The sequence below is a fragment of the Chiloscyllium punctatum genome, chromosome 14, assembly GCF_047496795.1.
Source record: "Chiloscyllium punctatum isolate Juve2018m chromosome 14, sChiPun1.3, whole genome shotgun sequence".
Lineage (NCBI taxonomy): Eukaryota > Metazoa > Chordata > Chondrichthyes > Orectolobiformes > Hemiscylliidae > Chiloscyllium > Chiloscyllium punctatum.
The window spans coordinates 18,493,737-18,511,382 of record NC_092752.1 but is presented as its reverse complement, the minus strand read 5'-3'; the positions used below and the strand labels follow the sequence as shown (position 1 = coordinate 18,511,382).

Here is a 17,646-nt window from a genome sequence, read left to right as displayed (position 1 = left end):
AACATTAGCCGCCCTCCAATCCTCAGGAACCGACCCCGATTCTATTGAACTCTGGAAAATAATCACCAGCGCATCCACGATTTCCCGAGCCACCTCCTTCAGTACCCTGGGATGCAGGCCATCAGGTCCCGGAGACTTATCAACCTTCAGACCTAACAGTCTCTCCAACACCAAATCCTGGCAAATATAAATTCCCTTCAGTTCAGGTCCTTCAGCCACTGTTACCTCAGGGAGATTGCTTGTGTCTTCCCCAGTGAACACAGATCTGAAGTACCCATTTAATTCCTCTGCCATTTCTTCGTTCCCAGTAATATATTCCCCTGCTTCTGTCTTCAAGGGCCCAATTTTTGTCCTAACCATTTTTTTGCCTTGGACATACCTAAAAAAGCTTTTACTATCCTCCTTTATATTCTTGGCCAGTTTACCTTCGTACCTCATTTTTTCTCTGCGTATTTCCTTCTTACTAATCCTCTGTTGTTCTTTAAAAGCTTCCCAGTCCTCAGTTTTCCCACTTATCTTCGCTAAGTTATACTTTTTCTCTTTTAACTTTATATGTTTCTTTACTTCCCTCGTCAGCCACGGCCGCCCATGTCTCCTCCTGGGATCTTTCTTCCTTTTAGGAATGAACTGATCCTGCAACTTCTGCATTATACACAGAAATATCCGCCATTGTTCCTCCACGGTCTTCCCTATTAAGGTATTGCACCATTGAACTTTGGCCAGTTGCTCCCTCATAGCTCCATATTTCCCTTTATTCAACTGAAATATTTCAACTTAGTTATTATTCAAAACAGAGCCAGCAGGGTCAACCGCAGTTCTTCTGAAACAATTTCCTACTGTGACCCAATTTTGATACTTAAAAATTCACAAACTGTCTGAGAGTGGGGGCCAAGAAAGCATGGGCCTCTTGGAGAGCACAGCTATTGTAATTCAGTCAGAGTTCTGTAGCCATTTCTGTGTACAGCAAAGCAAACAATTATCACACTAGTCATGTCATTTTTATGAATGCTTTTTTTTAAAAAAAGTCTCCAGTTGAGTGAATTTGGATAACTTTTTTAAAAAAAAATTGTTATTCTAGGTGCGTCCATAAAACTTGCGCTTTCAAATAATTATGCTTTTAAACTCCTTTGTCTCTGAGTCACTTGTACTCCAATACTTTCCTAACAGTAAAAACTCACATTCCTTGTTCTTCCTTCACTTTTTTGGTCATCTCATTAAACTATCCATATACTCCTGGAACCTTTAAGTCCTATTTACTGCATACTCAGCTTTATTTTAGGCTATCGTCAGATTTCATGATTGTGATTTGGATTTGAGCATATGGAATATATTTATGTAGTGAAGCAAAAATTGACTCAGTACTGATCCATAGTCTATGTCACTGAACTTCTTTGATTTCAGTGAAATTCTTGTAAAGCAGTGGAGTTCTGTTGCAGAGTGGTAGTACATACTTCACAGGTATTTCTGGAGCATACATAAATAATATTACTGAAGCGATGCTTCTTTTACTCAGACCACTCCAATGGGCTGGTTCTCCACAATTCAATTGAATTCTTTGGTTTTGTGTGTTGCTTTTTGCAATTTGCTACCCAAACCCATGCTCCTCTGTTGTTTCTATAATCTTTCCCCCTCTGTACACTACCTAGTATCTTGTTCTACATTTTTCTCTCAAGATACCCCAACTGCCACAATAGGGCATTTGGTGATCACTTGTGACTGCAGTGCTAGCTATGAAGTTGTAGTAAGCTTTTGAATGGTGAAAGTTTCTTTCTGGTAAATAGTTAATATAATAGTTGTGTGCTATACGACTTAAATTCCATACTGAAAAAGGCCTGTGTAATCTGTTATCAAGTGGTATTGATGGAATTGCAAGCCTAATCATTGTCTTTGTACTGTAAATATCCACGAGCTGGAAAACCTCCAGCATAAGAAATATTGCACACTTACCTTTAATTTTAGCTTTTATTTAGATACTCTCAAGCAATTATGTAAATGTAGCTAAATGTAGGTTGAAATCAATTTGTTGAGTATATCTGATTATATTATTATGAAGAATGGTGTCTCTCTGAATAGTACAGGTTGGCTCAGAGAATCTTATTAATTGCTGCTAATTGATTTCTAGATACGCAATATGATGAAGATGATGATGAAATCACTCCAGATTTGTGGCAGGAGGCTTGTTGGATTGTTATCAGGTAAATAAATAGTCTGCTGGATCTTGACAAAAGTAAATAAATGTATCTTCTACAATGATGTACTGTAATGCATTTGTTTATATCAGAACCTGAAATTACTGGAAGAACCGGCATTCTAAACTATTCTTTTGTCAGAGTGGCTTTAGACTTAATTTTAGCTGCTCGAATGAACTCCTGATTATAACCTGCTGCTACTCAGTCAGCATAGAATAGTTTAGCTCAGTAATGGATATATACTAACCTTTGCCTGACATCAGTAGGCTATTTAGAATTAATCTTTCTTTCACTGCTATAGTACTTTGTTTGATTTGATTTATTTATTGTCCTGTGTACCTAAGTACAGTGAAGATCTTTGTTTATGAGCAGTACAGGCAGATCATAGTAAGCAAGGTCACACAGATCACAGGGCGAAAAGAAAAGTTTAGACAGAGGCATATAGATTATGTCATACAGTGTGTGTGCTAGGCAAGGCAAGTAGATTTAAAAGAGCATTATTAATAATTTTTACAGGTTTAGAATTTAAATTTACAAGCATAGAACAGTTATAAGAAATGTTAATTACATCTGCTGGGAGCTCGCAAAAAGTTGCACAGTATTGGCGCCATCCTAAATTCATGATCATTAACTATTGGTTATTGCCTCAATTTGAATCTACTTCAAAATCCCAAATTAGTATGCAAGAGTCAGGAGAGTCTAGAATCTCTGCTTTCATAAGATATTTTACCTTACAACTTTGACTTTCACTAAGGCATACACTCACTGATTTTTACAAATTAAGAACTAGTTTGAATTGGTTTTCACCTGCTTATTCATTTCATATATGGTTGAGCAAATAGATTTTCGAGAGCCAAACAAGATATCTCATTCTGTGAGCAAGTTTTGGACAATTTGAAGAAATTGAGAATTCAAAGAGTAGTGATATAGAAAAAATTCTGAATCACAGAAGAGAACTGAGTAAGAATTGTGAAAGTAATGTGGTAGATATTGACAAGACATTACTTCTGTAACCGAATCACAAAAAGCTCAATGTTCTGTTTGTGGACACATCGTTGTTCAGAATAAGTGAACTTTGACCATGGTGAAATTTCTTGTGATTAGAAAAAGCAAGGTCCTTATTGCTTTAGAAATGTGAAAACTTTCCAAATGTATTAATGCTTGGATAACAATCACATTTCAGAAAGCACTTATGGTCTTCTAATTGTAGAAGGATAAAGTAGAACAAGAAACTGGTACCTTTGATGGAGTGTGCCATTTGCTGAATTGTGGGAATCCTTCACAGTTGAGCGTCCAACTTCTGTTATCTAACACCACCTCTATCATTCAACTCAGAGAAGCATTCATACCGTGATGCAATACTGTAAGAAGCAGATTCATTGTAAGCTGGTCTTTGTTGTGGATTCAGAAGTTATGAATGGTTTAATATCAACTGAAATCTGAAATGCAATAAGCTTTTCTAGAAATTGGTTTAATATTGGTTTAGTACAAGTTGAGAAGGTGATTGATGAGATTGGTGGTTTGAATGAAGTGGAGTTTGGCATTCTTGGTTTTAGTTGATTTTGACATCTGTAGAGAGATGACTAGTGCAGACTTTTTTTCTCAACTTTGCAATGGAGGCTGCTTTGGATACAAGTGAGGCGCTTCAGAGCAGAAAACTTCCAAATTAGAGGTGTAATTGGGTGCTTTGCATCACTTTGCAGTGAAAGGTGTGATTCATATATATAAGTATTGAGTTTGGTTTTTAAGCTATTGGCAAACGGTTATTGGTCTTTTTTTTTGTGAAATGATTTAAGAATTATAGAATCACAGAGGTATACAGCATGGAAACAGACCCTTTGGTCCATCTGGTACGCACTGACCAGATATCCTAAACTGATCTAGTCCCATTTACCAGCATTCAGCCCCTATCCCTCTAAACCCTTCCTATTCGTATACCCATCCAGATACCTTTTACATGGTGTAATTGTATCCGCCGCCTCCATTTCCTCTGGCAACTCGTTTCGTACACACAATACCCTCTGTGAGAAAAAGTTGCCCCGCAGATCCCTTTTAAATATTTTCCCCCTCACCTTAAACCTATGCCCTCTATTTTTGATTTTTCTATCCTAGGAAAAAAGACCTTGGCTATTCACCCTATCCATGCCCCTCATGACTTATAAACCCCTATAAGGTCACCCCACAACTTCCAACGTTCCAGGGAAAAAAGCCCCAGCCTATTCAGCCTCTCCCTCTAGCTCAAATCTTCCAGTCCAGGCAACATCCTTGTAAATCTTTTTTGAACCATTCCAAGTTTAACAACGTCATTCCTAAAGCAGGAAAACCAGAATTGAACGCAATGTTCTGAAAGCCCTGTACAGCTTACCGATATACTGTACAGCCACAATGTAATCCCAGCTCCTCTACTAAATGCACTTACCAATAAAGGCAAGTGTGCCAAATGCCACCTTCACCACCCGGTCTCTTTGTTCAGCAAACTCCCCCGGGCTGTACAATTAACTGTAAGTCCACAATTTAATGATGTCAATCTTTCTGGAACCATGATTGCAAGCCAGTATGTGTTGCAGAACGGATGACTGGAGGCCTCCTGGAGAGTTGATAGAGGTTTGCCTATATTGTGGGATTGATGATGAGCAAGAAAAGGGAACAAAGCCATTAACTTAACAGAAGCTTGGTAGAGCAGTTTTAAACAAAAATGTTAAAAGCATTTGATTTCACTTTGAAGGTGACCTGGCTGAAGTTGGGTATAAGAATAGTTTCTCCAGAAAAGGTTTGTTCAGGGAAATCAAGAGACTAAGTTACCTCACTGTAAGAGTTTTAATTTGTGGAAACATCCAGATCAAGAGTGTTTATTTATAAATCCGTATAGTTTATCCATTAAAAACAGGCTATTCAACCCTGCACCACCATTCTGAAAGATTATTGCTGATCTGCACCAAGCCTCGACTCCTCATTTGTGCCAGCTCTGCAGAGCCCTCAACTCTTTTATTTCAAAATCTATCTATCTCCTATTTAAATACTTTCAGTGACTAGCCACTACAATACTCTAGCATAGAGAATTCCAGATATTTGCAACTCTCTCTAATGGAATGAATTTCTTTGTTTAAGCGAGTGACCCTTAATTTGTAACTGTGCCCTGTAGTCTTGAGATTCACCCACTAATGGAAGCATCTTCTCAACATCTACCCGGTCAAGCCCCTCAGCATCTTGTATATTTCAATACGATCTCTCCTCATTCTTCTAAATGCTAACGAATAAATGCATAATCTATTTAGCTGTTCTTGATATCTCAACAGCTTCATCCCAGGAATCAACCTAGTAAATCACTAATGAACTGCCTTAAATGACAATGCATCCTTTCTTAACTGCAGTGATTTCTCACTACTCCAGGTGAAGCTTCACCAATACCCTGTACAGTTGCACAAAAATATTCTACTTTTAAACTCCAACTTCCTAGCAATGAAGGGCAAAATTTCATTTGCTGCCTTAATTACTTGCTGCATCTGCATGCTATCTTTTTGTGTTTCGAGTATAAGAATGCCCAGTTCCCTCTGTGCTGCACATTTTTAAAGTATTGCTTCATTTAAATAATAGTCTGTCTTTTGATTCTTCCTACCAAAATGCATGATATCTCACTTTCCTACATTAACTACCATCTGCCAAGTTTTGCCTACTTGCTTCACTCAACCTATCTGTATCCCCTTGCAGATTCCTTATATCCTCATCAAAACATGCTCTCCAACCAACTTTTGCGTCATGAGCAAAATTGGATAAATTACACTTGGCCAAGTCATGAAAAAGACAGTAAATAATTGAGGCACAAGGAGTGATCCTTACCCCACTTCACTAGGTACATCTTTCCAAACTAAAAAAAGGACTTATTTGATTGTGACTCTGTTTTCTGTGTGTTAGCTCAGACTCAATCCATGCTGACATATTACCCCCAATACCCAGAGTTCCTTTTATGTCCAAAACTTTTTTTAATGTGGCACCTTATCATACACCTTCTGGAAATCCAAAAAACACTACATCTGCTAGTTCTCTTTTATCAACTCTGCTTATTCTCAAAAAAATCTCTAATACATTGGTCAAACATGATCTCCCTTTCTCAAAACTATGTTTACTGTGTTTGATTACATTAAACTTTCTGAATGTTCTGCTATTTCTTCCTTAATACTGGACTTCAGAAGTTTCCCAATGTCAGATGTTAGGCTCACTGACCTATAGTTTCCTGTTTCCCTCCCTTCTTGAACAGAGACCTTACATTGCTTAAACCCTCCAAGAATCCAGTGAGTTTTGGAATATTTCGACCAATGAGTCTGCTATCTCTGCAGCCATATGCTTCAAAATGCTTGAATGCAGGTCATCAGGTCCTGGCATCCTGTCTGCCTCTCAGCCTCATTAATTTGTCAAATATTCATGATAGAGACTGTTACAAGACCTTTCCTTCTATTAGCACCTTGTTTATCTGATATCTATGGAAAGTTATGGTGTCCTTTACTTTGAAGACTGATTTCAAAATACAGAAGAACCTCGATTATCCGAACGAGATGGGCAGGCACTATTTCGCTCAAATAATTGATTATTTGGTTAATTGATTTCCTTTGGGGCTCGGAGTTTTCTGTGAAGTCTGCTCCCTGTTCAGGAGACTAGGCAGCAGCATACCGCGCTCGAGCCTCCACCGCCCTGTCCGCTCCCACCCCGCCCCAGTACCATCACCCCTGCCCACTCCCCCGTCCATCCCCACACACCGTTCATGCCCCTGCCCCCCCCCCATCTGACCCATTCTCACTCTCTCACACTCTCACACACTTGGGGCAGCCAGACTGTACACCAACAGCTGCTGCCTTTGTGGGGTAAGTCTCCAAATAGCGCACACATCTTTTTGACAGGTTCCACCACTGCTCTGTACAGGACAGTGTTGGAGAGATTATCTGGGGAAGGGGGGGTTTACGATTCACCCATGTGTAGAACTCTAGGGAAAGTGTGGGGAGAGAGGGAGAGGGCGGGAGGTCAGTCATCCAGAGATGGTGCCTGGACTGTCCAGGACTGTTCTCAGCAGCGTTTCAGTGAGCCGAGTTTGTTTTTAATCATTATACCTGCAAACAAAAGAAATGATCAGGATTGACACAGCTCTTTGACGTAATGCTTCTATAGGGACCTTGAAATCCCCTTTGGTTAATCCAATATTCAGATAATTGATATTAGGATAATCGAGGTTCCTCTCTATTGCTTTAAAATATGTACCATTTCCCTGTTCCCATTTTCAGTTCTTCAGTTTCATCCTGAGTCCCTCACTCAATTTAGCTACACTTTTTATATAAGCCTGAAGAAGCTCTCGCTTTTTGTTTTTATATTTATTGTCAGTTTTCTTTCATAGTTAATTTTCTCTCTCTCTCAATGCTTTTTAGTCATAGAACTGCTGGCTCCAAAGGAACCCAATCCTCTGATATACAACTAGAATTTGCAATTTTGTGTGCCTTAGTTTCTGTCTGGATACGTTCTTTGACAGTCTCTGTTTGCCATGCTTGGTCTACCTTTCTGATAAGAATACATTTGAGCTGATCATGACAAAATATCTGCATAAAAGTCTGCCATTGCTCATCTACCTATGTCCCCGTTTTTCTATTTTCCAGGCCCACTTCAGGCAACTCTTTCTTCATACCTTGTAATCGGTCTTTACTTAAGTTTTTTAAAATTCATTCGTGGGATGAGGGCATCTCTGGCTAGTTGAGCGCACTGGTTAGAAACTTAATTTTTGCTCCCTTAAACTGAATTTGAAATTCTACCATGATGTGATTGCAACCTCAGGCAACTGTCTGTGCAGAGTTTGCACATTTTCCTTGTTTCTGAACGGGTTTCCTCCAGGTGTTCCAGTTTCCTTCACAGTCCAAAGATGTGCAAGTTAGGTCGATTAGCCATGCTAAATTGCCCATAATTTCCAGGGATGTGTAGGCTAAATGGATTAGCTATGGGAAATGCAGGGTTACAGGGATAAGGTAGGGATGCTTGGTCTGGGTGGGGTGCTGTTCGGAGGGTCGATGTTGACTTGATGGGCCTAATGACTGCCTTCCACACTGTAGGGAATCTATGATTCTAACCCCTTGAAGATCCTTCATTATTGAGGTAGGATTAATACGAGATAAATACACAAATCGCCTGTTGTCAGGTAAGTCATTAACCTGCTGATCTAAGAAACAATCCTTGATGCATTCTGCAATTTATCTTCCATGTTAGCCTTGACCATCTAATTTGTTCAGTCATTGTGCAGAATAAAGTCACCTGTAACAATTGGATCCCATGGGCTGTTCGCTTCTTAACTATTTTGCCGTGCGGGACCTTGTCAGAACTACACTGATATCTGTAGGGACTACTTCAACTGTACTATCCTCATTGACAAACCTAGTCCCCTCCTTGAAAAATTCAATCACATTTTTTGACATGATCTCCCCTTTGCAAAGCCATGTAGACTATTCTTGATTAATACTTGCCTCTCCAAGTGGAGATTAATTCTGTTCATCAGAATCTTTTCCAATAGCTTCCTGACTATATATGTTAGACTCACTGACCTGTAGTTTCCGCGTTTGATCCTACCACCTATCTTGAATAATGGTACCACATTCACTGTCCTCTAGCACCCTTCCTGTGGCTAACCAGGATTTGAAAATCAATCTCTGAGCCCCTGTAATCTCCTCCCTTGCTTTCCACAGTTATTTGGGACACATCTCATTTGGGCCTGGGATTTATCCACTTTCAAACCTGCTGAAACCATCTGCCCCTCGATGCTAATTTGTTCACAATTATTATTGCCCCTACCCTACATCATACATCTCTATAATGAATACAGATGTAAAACTCATTTAAAACTGCAGCTGTGTCCTCTGATTCCACACAGAGATTGTCACTTTAGTCCTGAATGGGCCCTACTGTTTTCCTGGTTATTCTGTTCATAAATCAGCTAGATGTCTATCAAGTAGTGAAATGTTTGATTGATTTTATGTACTGCTAGGGGAAGTTAAGAAGAGGTTTGTAAGCTCTCATGCCATCAAAAAGTGATTTGAAGACTTAACAGCCATCTAGGTTTATGTAGTACTTCGTATCAGTTATAGTTTAGTTTAGATTAGATTACTTACAGAGTGGAAACAGGCTCTTCAGCCCAGCAAGTCCACACCGACCCGCCGAAGCGCAACCCACCCAGACCCATTCCCCTACATTTCACCCCTTCACCTAACGCTACAGGCAATTTAGTATGGCCAATTCACCTAACCTGCACATTTTTGGACTGTGGGAAGAAACCGGAGCACCCGGAGGAAATCCATGCTGACAAGGGGAGAATGTGCAAACTCCACACAGTCAGTTGCCAGAGGCAGGAATTGAATTGGGTCCAAAAGCTTATTTCATGAACCTTTCCTTCCCTGGATGAGCTTGTAATTCTTGCTGGCTGTTGTATATGTCAGATTTTCCTACAACTGGGTCTTTGATGTCCAGGATTTGAAGGATAATGTAGTAGTTTATCATTGTCTTGGGTAAATTCAAGCTGACTTCAATGTCTGAGCTCAAATCACCTTCTCCCCTTGCATCAGTACCCTCAATAACATTATTGCCAACAGTATTATTCAGAGATTCTTTGATCACAAATTGTTCAAGATGCTGAAACTGTTGTATTTCTATTTCTTTTGCACCTGGCTGCCTGGCCTTCAGTATTGTTACAAGTGTTCACATAGTGATATTGAAGCTCCATAGAGGTCCTTTGTGAATCTACAGTTCTTCGCATTATAACAAAACTGTAGATCTTGCAAAGTTTTGTATAAGCAAATGTTGGTATGAGCTACCTCTTGTGGTGCTTTTACATTACATGAAGCTCTTTTAGTTCTGTCACTACAGCACACTTTTGTCTTTATGTGGAAGGGATTTTAACCAGTGCAAATATGGGAAGGATGTTAACAGGTTAAAAACTCAAACCTGAACCCAGTCCACTTCAAAATAGCCATGGCTGGGAGCTGTGCGACCAACTTGCTTCTAGGATGTGTGTTTGTCCTGGTTTCTCATGTTTATTCAGGCTATTGGTGTTAAATTTAATAGATTTTCTACCCATACCACCACGTTTCCAATTCCCCTTCCAGCCTTTGATAGCTCATGCTCCTGCTCCCTGGACTTCCACCAGGTCTTTTGATTACTTTAGTCTCTTAGCCTGATCCATTTCTTTGGCCTTTTCAATCCACCTTCTTGTCTTTGAAATCTGAGCACCTCCTCTCCAGCTGTTCTTTTCCCTTTCTGGCCTTCCATTTCAGTTTCCTTCCCCGCACCTCTGATTTTCCCCACAGTCTTTCTGAACCGACCTTCCCTGCCTGACAGTGACATGATGCCAAAATGTTAACAGTATTTCAGTTTGTCTTCTACGACTTAAAAATCTGGACCAGTAAATAATTTGCCACATGATGATGGTTTATTTCTCAGTAACAATTTCCGGAAACCTGATTAGCCCTTCGTCTTTCAAAAACAAAATTGGCATATTTGTTTTACAGTTCATACTTTGATGAGAAAGGTTTGGTTCGACAGCAGTTGGATTCATTTGATGAATTCATACAAATGTCAGTGCAGAGAATTGTGGAAGATGCTCCTCCAATAGATCTCCAAGCTGAAGCACAGCATACTTCTGGGGAAGTAGAAGAGCCGGTAAGAAAAACTCCAAAAGAAAACACTGTTATATTTTTATCAGTTGAAATGGACAGATGTCTAATATATATGGTTTATTTTTGTGTTCCAGCCCAGGTTCTTACTAAAATTTGAACAAATCTATTTATCCAAACCAACACATTGGGAAAGGGATGGGGCACCATCTCCAATGATGCCAAATGAAGCTAGATTACGAAATCTTACGTAAGTTTCTTTGGATGCATTACAGAGCACAAATAATTTTTATAAGCTTCTCAAAAAAATGAGTTGTGAGTTGGGATTTGCGATTTTTGCATTTGACTTTTTACAGATATTCAGCCCCTCTCTATGTGGACATCACAAAGACAGTGATTAAGGAGGGAGAGGAGCAGATGCAAACCCAACATCAGAAAACGTTTATAGGAAAGATTCCTATCATGCTTCGATCCACATATTGTCTTCTTAGTGGTCTGACAGATCGTGATCTCTGTGAGCTCAATGAATGCCCACTGGATCCTGGTGGATATTTCATCATCAATGGATCAGAAAAGGTACAGAATTTGTAGTTGTCTTATAAAATATTTGGCAAATTAAGGACATTTCAGAATAATTCATTCTAACGAAATCTAAATTGTTTCAAGACATTCAATGCCAATTAGTGATCTAGATGAATACTAATGTATCAATGAGTTACTTTGGTTTTCATATCACAACAATTGCAAAGAAAGTATATCTGTATAGATACATTGTAAATGTTCGCCATATCAAGTGCTTACTAGTAAAATAGGTTTGATGTGGGAGTTTTGAGATGTCTGATTCTATTACCATCCTTTAATTAAAATGTCGATGCATAATGGTCTCGTGTACCAAAGTCCCAGAATACTAATGTGACTCATCTGTTATCATTATTGTACCATCTTGACTACTTAAGGTGTCTCTGGCAAGACTTATATAAAAGTCCCAAAGGGCCTTTGGTACATAGTACCATAGTGAGAATAATTATTTCTCCGTGACATGGGGCTGTTAAACCCAAAGAGTATGTCAAGGGCGTTCATATGGGCTTCACTTAACATAACTCTCTCCACTTGTAACTTGTACTTTACATGAGTAACTGCTGGAGAGGTATGACCTTTATTCTCAAGCCTCTTGATATGTTTCACAGCTAGCATTATTTATTCTTAAAACTCCCTTCTAATTTTCTAGGCCATCTGCCAAAATGTCTGTTTAGGGCTTTTTTCACATTTTGTTATACAGATTGTTATGCATGTGCCAGCATTCATACACTGATCTCATCATGATTAACCAAGAAATGAAAGCAGTGCAACTATTGATCCATTTAACAGTAGGCACATCATGCAGAATTGCCATACTAACAAAATTTCTTCAGTTTTTTGGAATATATGGATGCTTTTATTAAAAGTAATGTCTTATTAGTATACATGTACTAATGCAATGTTTCCTCTAATTTGCTCAGCAACTCCCACGTGGTTTCTTTAAATTATTGCTCCAGTGTAGCTGTACAAAAAAAGCAAATAAGAATAATCATCCACGTATTCTAAAAAAAAGAGCTTTGTTTGCATGGCAGTTCTGCATGATGTGTCTACTGTTAAGTGGATCAATATTTGTGCATTGTTTTCATTTCTTAATTTGACAAGTGAATTTTAAAACATGTTCTGGATTTGTGGTGCTAGAAAAGCACAGCAGTTCAGGCAGCATCAGAGGAGCTGGAAAATCGGTGTTTCGCGCAAAAGTCCTTCATCAGGAATACAGGCAGAGTGCCTGAAGGGTGGAGAGATAAATGAGAGGAGGGTGGGGGTGGGGAGAAAGTAGCAAAGAGTGCAATGGGTGGATGGGGGTGGGATGAAGGTGATAGGTCAGGTAAGAGGGTGGAGTGGATAGGTGGAAAAGAAGATAGGCAGGTAGGACAAGTCATGTGCACAGTGCTGAGTTGGAAGTTTGGAACTGAGGTGAGGTGGGGGAAGAGGAAATGAGGAAACTGTTGAAGTCCACATTGATGCTCTGGCGTTGAAGTGTTCCGAGACAGAAGATGAGGCGTTCTTCCTCCAGGCATCGGGTGGTGAGGGAGGCCCAGGACCTCCATGTCCTCAGCAGAGTGGGAGGGGGAGTTGAAATGTTGGGCCACAGGGTGGTGTGGTTAAAATATGGTATGCCCCCATTAGGATTGTTCCATTACTGTCAAACAGACAAGCTAACAGTCTGTAGATTGACACTAGGTTTGCACTTCCCTACTTTCTTGTAGCTAGTGGAAATCTTCGGAGGAAAAATAGTTTATATCCCTTATATCTTTGAAATGTGTGATCTGAAGGAATTGTAACTTCAGACAACAGTTTTAGCTTGCTTCCTGTCAGAAACTCCTTTGTATTTGTTGAAAAAAAGTTTTAAGTTCTTATCAGGAATTAACTGTTTCACTGAAAAAATATTGTCAAAAAAAATTTTCCTTACTCTGTCCAAAGGCTGAACATATTGACTCCTGTGAAAGGTTGTATAGTGGCAGTGTCACTGGGCTAGTAATCTAGAAGTCCAAGTAAATACTGTGGGGGCATTGATTCAAATCTTGCCACAGCGGCTGGTGAGGTTTCAATTCCATGAACACATATGGAATTTAAAAACCAGTAAACAGTGGTGACTATGAAACTATGACTGATCATTGCCAAAACCCAACTGAAATGCATTTCACTGATGTCCTTTTTTTGGAAGGAAATCTGCCATCCTTACCTGGTCTAACCTACATGACTCCAGAAACACAATAATGCGCTTTACTCTTCATTGCCCTCAGAAATGGTTTGGCAATTTCAAGGGCATTTGTGGATTAGCAACAATTGCCATGAATAAGCCAAATGACTCAATGTAACAAGATCCACAAACAAAATATGTACTACAATTCTGATGCCATATTTTACATTCTGCATTGCTGTAGCTTTCATTCTTATTGACCTTAAGATAAATAAAAGCAGCAGAAGACTATATCACCTAATGAAACCTGCTTTTCCATTCATTGTGGTCCTGGTTGATCTCTGGCTTGAATTCTGCTTATTTACTAGTTTCCCAAATGTCTTGATCCACTGAAAACCAATCCTCTGTCTGTGTCAACCTTTAAGTATGTTCAATTATACCCTTCCACAGTCCTCTGGTTAGAGGATTTCAAGATACAGTGAGGAATATTCTCCTTGTTTCAGTCCTGCTTGATTGATTGACTGTCATCCTGAAATATCTCTTTGATTCAGATTCCCTAGCCAGTGGAAACACCTTCTCAGTTTGTTGCATATTTTGCACAACTTGGCAATTTTTTAATTATAGTTTGATATGATAGTTAAAATCACTGTACATGAATAACAGTAAAATAAATAATTTGTGTTTATAATAAATTAATCATTTTGGACATTTCTAAGGTCCTAATTGCACAGGAGAAAATGGCAACAAACACAGTATATGTGTTTGCAAAGAAGGACTCCAAATATGCGTACACAGGGGAGTGTCGGTCCTGTTTAGAGAATTCTTCTCGTCCCACAAGTACCATCTGGGTCAGCATGCTAGCAAGAGGAGGACAGGTAGGACTTTGGACAATTTTATTTCTTTGAGTCACTTTTTAAAGTTTCTTTGAGCACCGTTCACTCTTAAACTGCTTTCTGTTTTCTCCGTAGGGTGTAAGAAAAAGTGCAATAGGCCAGAGAATTGTTGCTACACTACCATACATCAGACAGGAAGTTCCTATAATTATTGTGTTTCGTGCTTTGGGATTTGTGTCTGATCGAGACATTTTGGAGCACATTATCTATGATTTTGATGATCCTGAAATGATGGAAATGGTGAGTTTTAATCTCACTTAAAGTTTTTTATAAAACTACTTACTTGTGCAGTCATTTTAATGTCTTTCTCTGGTGGAAGTCCTTTTCTTGTGGACAATAGCTGGTGCTAATAAAATTTTAAGGAAATTTTTTGTTAAGGCCACAGCACATCCTGACTCACTAGAAATTTCATAATTTGAGAGTCAGAAACACATTTCAAATCAGTTTGAAGTTAGTCTATAGGGTGCTATATAATGTGCTTTAGCCCTGTTTGAGTTGGTGGCATTCAAAATTTGAGTCACCAGGTTGGTGGCTACAAGTTCCTCTCCAAAATCAGAGCACAGAAGTCAAAGCTGACATCCATAACAGTACTGAAGGAGAACTGGACTATTAGAGGAGCGAATTACTGCAGATGCAGGAATCTGTACTGAAAACATAAAATGCGGAGATAACAGCTGGTCAGACAGCACCCACCGGAGGGAAAGCAAGCTAATGTATACATGACTCTTCATCCGTTTCTGCTCAGTTGTTAATTTGAAGCCCCATCTGCACACTCAGGTAGATGTTAAAAATCACATGCCTTAAAGAAGATTAGAGGATTATCCCCATTGTCTTGCCCAGTATTTATCACTCACTCACTATCTCTAAACAAATTATCTAATAGTTATCACATTTATTGCTTCTGGAAGCAAATTGATTACCACATTTTCTTGATTTCTAATTGCTTTGAGGTGTCAGATGACTATGTAGGGTGCCTAAATATTTTCACATTACAAGTGCATGCCTGTTCTTTATTGCTGATTATATTCTCTACAGAAATGCTGAGTGAAAGCCAAGGCAGGAAACTATTTGACAGAAAATAGTTTCAAGAAGGTCTAGGTTAAATTACTATGCCCATAAACATCAAGCTTACTTGTGTATGTTATATAGGTTACAATCATTACATTTTTATTATAGGTGAAGCCTTCACTGGATGAAGCTTTCGTTATCCAGGAACAAAATGTCGCATTGAATTTTATTGGTTCAAGAGGTGCAAAACCTGGTGTAACAAAAGAGAAGAGAATTAAATATGCAAAGGAAATCCTGCAGAAGGAGGTGCTGCCGCATGTTGGAGTCAGTGACTTCTGTGAGACTAAGAAAGCTTATTTCTTGGGGTACGTTATTGAGTACTTAAGTGAGAATTGTAGTTTCAGAGAAAAGAAGATTATTTTCTTAAACTTACCAAAAATAACTGACTCAGCTAAAAGCATGCTTCAGATGCAATGTACAATGTGATATAGAACTGATTTGTATCGGTTAGCAAGAGAGTTGCAAACAATGTTTAATACTTTTGAAACCAAGGCTGTATGCAGTGATTGGTAGTTACAAGTTTTGGCGTGGTCAGTAGTTTGAACTTGCAAAAGATGCCAAGTTGTTCAAATGTGCTTAGTCCTGTGACTTTTAATTTGGAAAAATAATCAATTGATTGCTCTTTCCAACAATTAAACTTGAAAACAATTGATTTTCCAATTGCGAGAGATGTCATAAAGATGTTTCATTTTTTGCATGTTGTATCTAGTTCTAATTTGTCAAACTGTATTTTATGAATAAGTATTTTAGAGTACTAGTAACTTAAAACTAATTCAAGTTTTCTTTGTTTAGTTACATGGTTCATCGATTACTATTGGCTGCTTTAGGCCGAAGAGAATTGGATGACAGAGATCATTATGGGAACAAAAGGCTAGACCTGGCTGGACCATTGCTTGCTTTCCTGTTTAGAGGGTAATGAGAGCAGTGTAATGAAATATAAACTTATTAATTCTTTTTTAAATAGAATCCCTACAGTGTGGAAGCAGGGCCTTCAGCAACAAGTCCACACTGACCTCTCCAAAGTTTAACACACCCAGACCCATTCCCCTCTCCTATTATCCTATGTTTAATGCACCTAACCTACACATTACTGAAAACTGGGGGCAATTTTAGCATGGCCAATCCGCTCTAACCTGCACATCTTGGGTTGTGGGAGGAAACCGGAGCACCTGGAGAAAACCCACACAGACATGGGGAGAATGTGCAAACTCCATACAGACAGGCGCCCCAGGCTGTAATCGAACCTGGGTCCCTAGTGCTGTGAGGCAGCAGTGCTAACCACTGTACCACCCTTTCACATACAATTAAATACTTTTGTCACTTTTTCCTCTTTTTGATTGTTTATTTTCTGTCTCAAATTGTGGGGAGAAGTGGATGCACAAGGCCACATTATACAACACATTATATAGTTGTAGTTGACTCTGCACGTGCAGCAATATTGCAAAATTTGGGAGAAGATTTGTACCTCGGGTGCTCGTTGTTGTGGTTCTGTTCGCCGAGCTGGGAATTTGAGTTGCAAACGTTTCGTCCCCTGTCTAGGTGATATCCTCAGGGCTTGGGAGCCTCCTGTGAAGCGCTTCTGTGATGCTTCCTCCGGCATTTATAGTGGTTTGTCTCTGCCGCTTCTGTTTGCAACACAAATTCCCAGCTCGGCGAACAGAACCACAACAATATTGCAAAATTTTCAAATCTATTAGAAAACAATATGTACATCTGAATTAAATAATGTTTTATTCATACTTTTATAATGTAATTGTAAATGAAATTAAAAGTTAGCAACTTAAACTTATTTTCACAGTATGTTTAAGAACTTGTTGAAAGAAGTACGGATATATTCCCAAAAGTTCATAGACAGAGGGAAAGATTTCAACTTGGAGTTGGCAATTAAAACACGGATTATTTCGGATGGTCTAAAATACTCATTAGCAACAGGAAATTGGGGTGATCAAAAGAAGGCTCATCAAGCCAGAGCTGGTGTATCCCAGGTAAAATTCTTTTACTGCAGTAAATACTTCGTCCATATTGGACATAATGATTCTTTGCACAAACGTTATGGATAGAGAGACAGCAAATGCTTGCATTTCTAATCTTCTGTGATTCAAATTATTTTCATATCATGTTAATTGAGTGGTGATGTTCAAAATCTG

The 17,646-nt window shown here is 39.0% G+C and overlaps 1 protein-coding gene across 1 annotated transcript in view; it reads left to right on the top strand.

Annotated features, from left to right (window-relative positions):
• The window catches only part of polr2b (RNA polymerase II subunit B), a 49,990-nt gene that overhangs the window by 4,857 nt on the left and 27,487 nt on the right, over window positions 1-17,646 (top strand). The window contains exons 2-10 of the mRNA XM_072583996.1: window positions 2,123-2,195; window positions 10,715-10,865; window positions 10,957-11,069; window positions 11,176-11,395; window positions 14,255-14,413; window positions 14,507-14,671; window positions 15,608-15,804; window positions 16,292-16,411; window positions 17,298-17,484. Of these exons, the coding sequence (XP_072440097.1) occupies window positions 2,123-2,195; window positions 10,715-10,865; window positions 10,957-11,069; window positions 11,176-11,395; window positions 14,255-14,413; window positions 14,507-14,671; window positions 15,608-15,804; window positions 16,292-16,411; window positions 17,298-17,484 (1,385 nt within the window). The remainder of the gene's footprint in view (window positions 1-2,122; window positions 2,196-10,714; window positions 10,866-10,956; window positions 11,070-11,175; window positions 11,396-14,254; window positions 14,414-14,506; window positions 14,672-15,607; window positions 15,805-16,291; window positions 16,412-17,297; window positions 17,485-17,646) is intronic.